This window comes from Anneissia japonica, unplaced genomic scaffold (assembly GCF_011630105.1).
Source record: "Anneissia japonica isolate Jap-2015-1 unplaced genomic scaffold, ASM1163010v1 scaffold23742_len1827_cov245, whole genome shotgun sequence".
NCBI classification, from domain to species: domain Eukaryota; kingdom Metazoa; phylum Echinodermata; class Crinoidea; order Comatulida; family Comatulidae; genus Anneissia; species Anneissia japonica.
Window position 1 is genome coordinate 1 of NW_022726937.1, and position 1,839 is coordinate 1,839.

The window sequence follows — 1,839 nt, forward strand, 5'->3', positions numbered from 1 at the left end:
ATATCATTATTAATCCCATAGTTTTTTTGTTTATTTTCACAGATGATGAACCGCCTGTGTTAACCTGTCCAGATTTAACAGTAACAAACGATTTCCGTCTACCGTCTGCCGTTGTAGAGTGGTCAAATCCAGGTGCTATCGACAACAATGGTCATGGAGTTTCACTAACGGCTTCTATTCCGTCCGGGTCGGTGTTCCCACTTGGAACGACCGTAGTCCATTACAATGGGACTGACACGTTTGACAACGTTGAGAATTGCTCATTTGTAGTGACAGTGGAAGGCGAGTCAGTAGTAAAATTATAAACATTCAGTATCGCCACACTACCATATAAGAGTGACGTCTTATTATTTTAAAAAATTGACATCAAAACACTATCTTTAGTTTAAAATGGTGCACATTACCTAAAGTATATGAAGTAGTGCCCACTAAAGTAACACTTACAATTTCGTCAAGTAATTTTCATTAGCGCTGATTATGCTATCGATATAATGATCTTGGCCCATTTGCCAAAGTAGGCCTACTCTTTCTCATTTGATATGATGCTAAACTCTGCACATACCTATTATCATTGCATTTTGACTTAACAATGACTAAGATTGGTTATGTTTCTTAAGAAGCAATAACTTATACTTTTAGATGCTGAATCTCCATTCTTCACCTACTGCCCCGATGACATATCAAACAATTCAGATCCAGGGGAGCGAACCCATTCTGTTGTATGGCAGGTTCCAATAGCCGAAGATAATAGCGGGAATCAACCACACGTGGTATCAAATTTCAATCCTGGAGATTATTTTATCATCGGCGTTACAACAGTATTGTACAAAGCGACAGACGAAGACAGAAACCCAAACGAAACCTGTTCCTTCCTTATTGAAATTATTGGTACGTTATTCATTTATTTCATAATTATGCTGGACATAGGCCTCCTCTGATTTATTTTAACACAGACGTTCATCAAAATAAAGATTATGGTAGTTAGCTATTACGATGAAGTATGTTCGTTCTTTTATTTATTTGTTTTCGTTATAATTTCCATTTACAAAATTTAAGGTTGTAATGATGATAACAATTTGATACATTAGGCTATAACTTATACCATATTTGAAAGACATAATAAATAAGACATAGTGCAGTATAAAAATAGGAATAAAGAAACAATATAGTATAACATTTATGACAGTACGGTACGTTGCAAATAATGCAGCATCTGTATATAGTCTTTTGAATCTTTTAAACAAATAAGGTAGGCCTATTTAGGCAGATAAATTAAAGTACTTATTAAGAAGTTTAAGAATTAGAAATTATTTTCAATGGAAGTTTATTTTAGACAAAGACAGGAATTCTGGAGGTACGGTATGGAAGATGACGAATCAAGTGGTCGTTGTAATAGAGCTTTACAACTCTCAATTGATCAGCTACTGAAAAAGGAATAGAATAATGAAAATGAAATAAATATAGAGAACAACAGTTTACTTGCAGAGTTTAAATGATTTTTTTTTTTTAAAGATAATGAACCGCCAGTTATATCAAACTGTCCGGATAACATATCACTGCCGACAGATCACAGTATGCCTACGAGAGAGACGACGTGGAATGATGTTGTGTTGTTTGATAACAGTCTTGGTGTTATTACTTCTTGGTGGAACATTGTTAATGGTTCACAATTCGTGATTGGTACAACGCGCGTATTCCTGACAGCGAGAGATGAATCAGGAAATGACAAAATTTGCGAGTTTTCCATTCATATATACGGTAAACACATTTACACATACTGGAAGTAAAAGAAAAGAACTATGAACTTTTTTTCTATTCTGCTTTGTAGAAGTATAACGT

At 34.6% G+C, this 1,839-nt stretch overlaps 1 protein-coding gene across 1 annotated transcript; it reads left to right on the plus strand.

The window, feature by feature from the left end:
- Positions 1 to 42: 42 nt before the first annotated feature.
- LOC117113374 (hyalin-like) lies at positions 43 to 1,758 on the plus strand (the record flags this gene model as incomplete). The annotated part of the gene is made up of 3 exons (XM_033256679.1): positions 43 to 282; positions 640 to 888; positions 1,513 to 1,758. Coding segments are annotated over 3 exons (735 nt in total), but the record flags the coding sequence as incomplete, so codon positions are not given.
- Between the last annotated feature and the right edge of the window lie 81 nt (positions 1,759 to 1,839).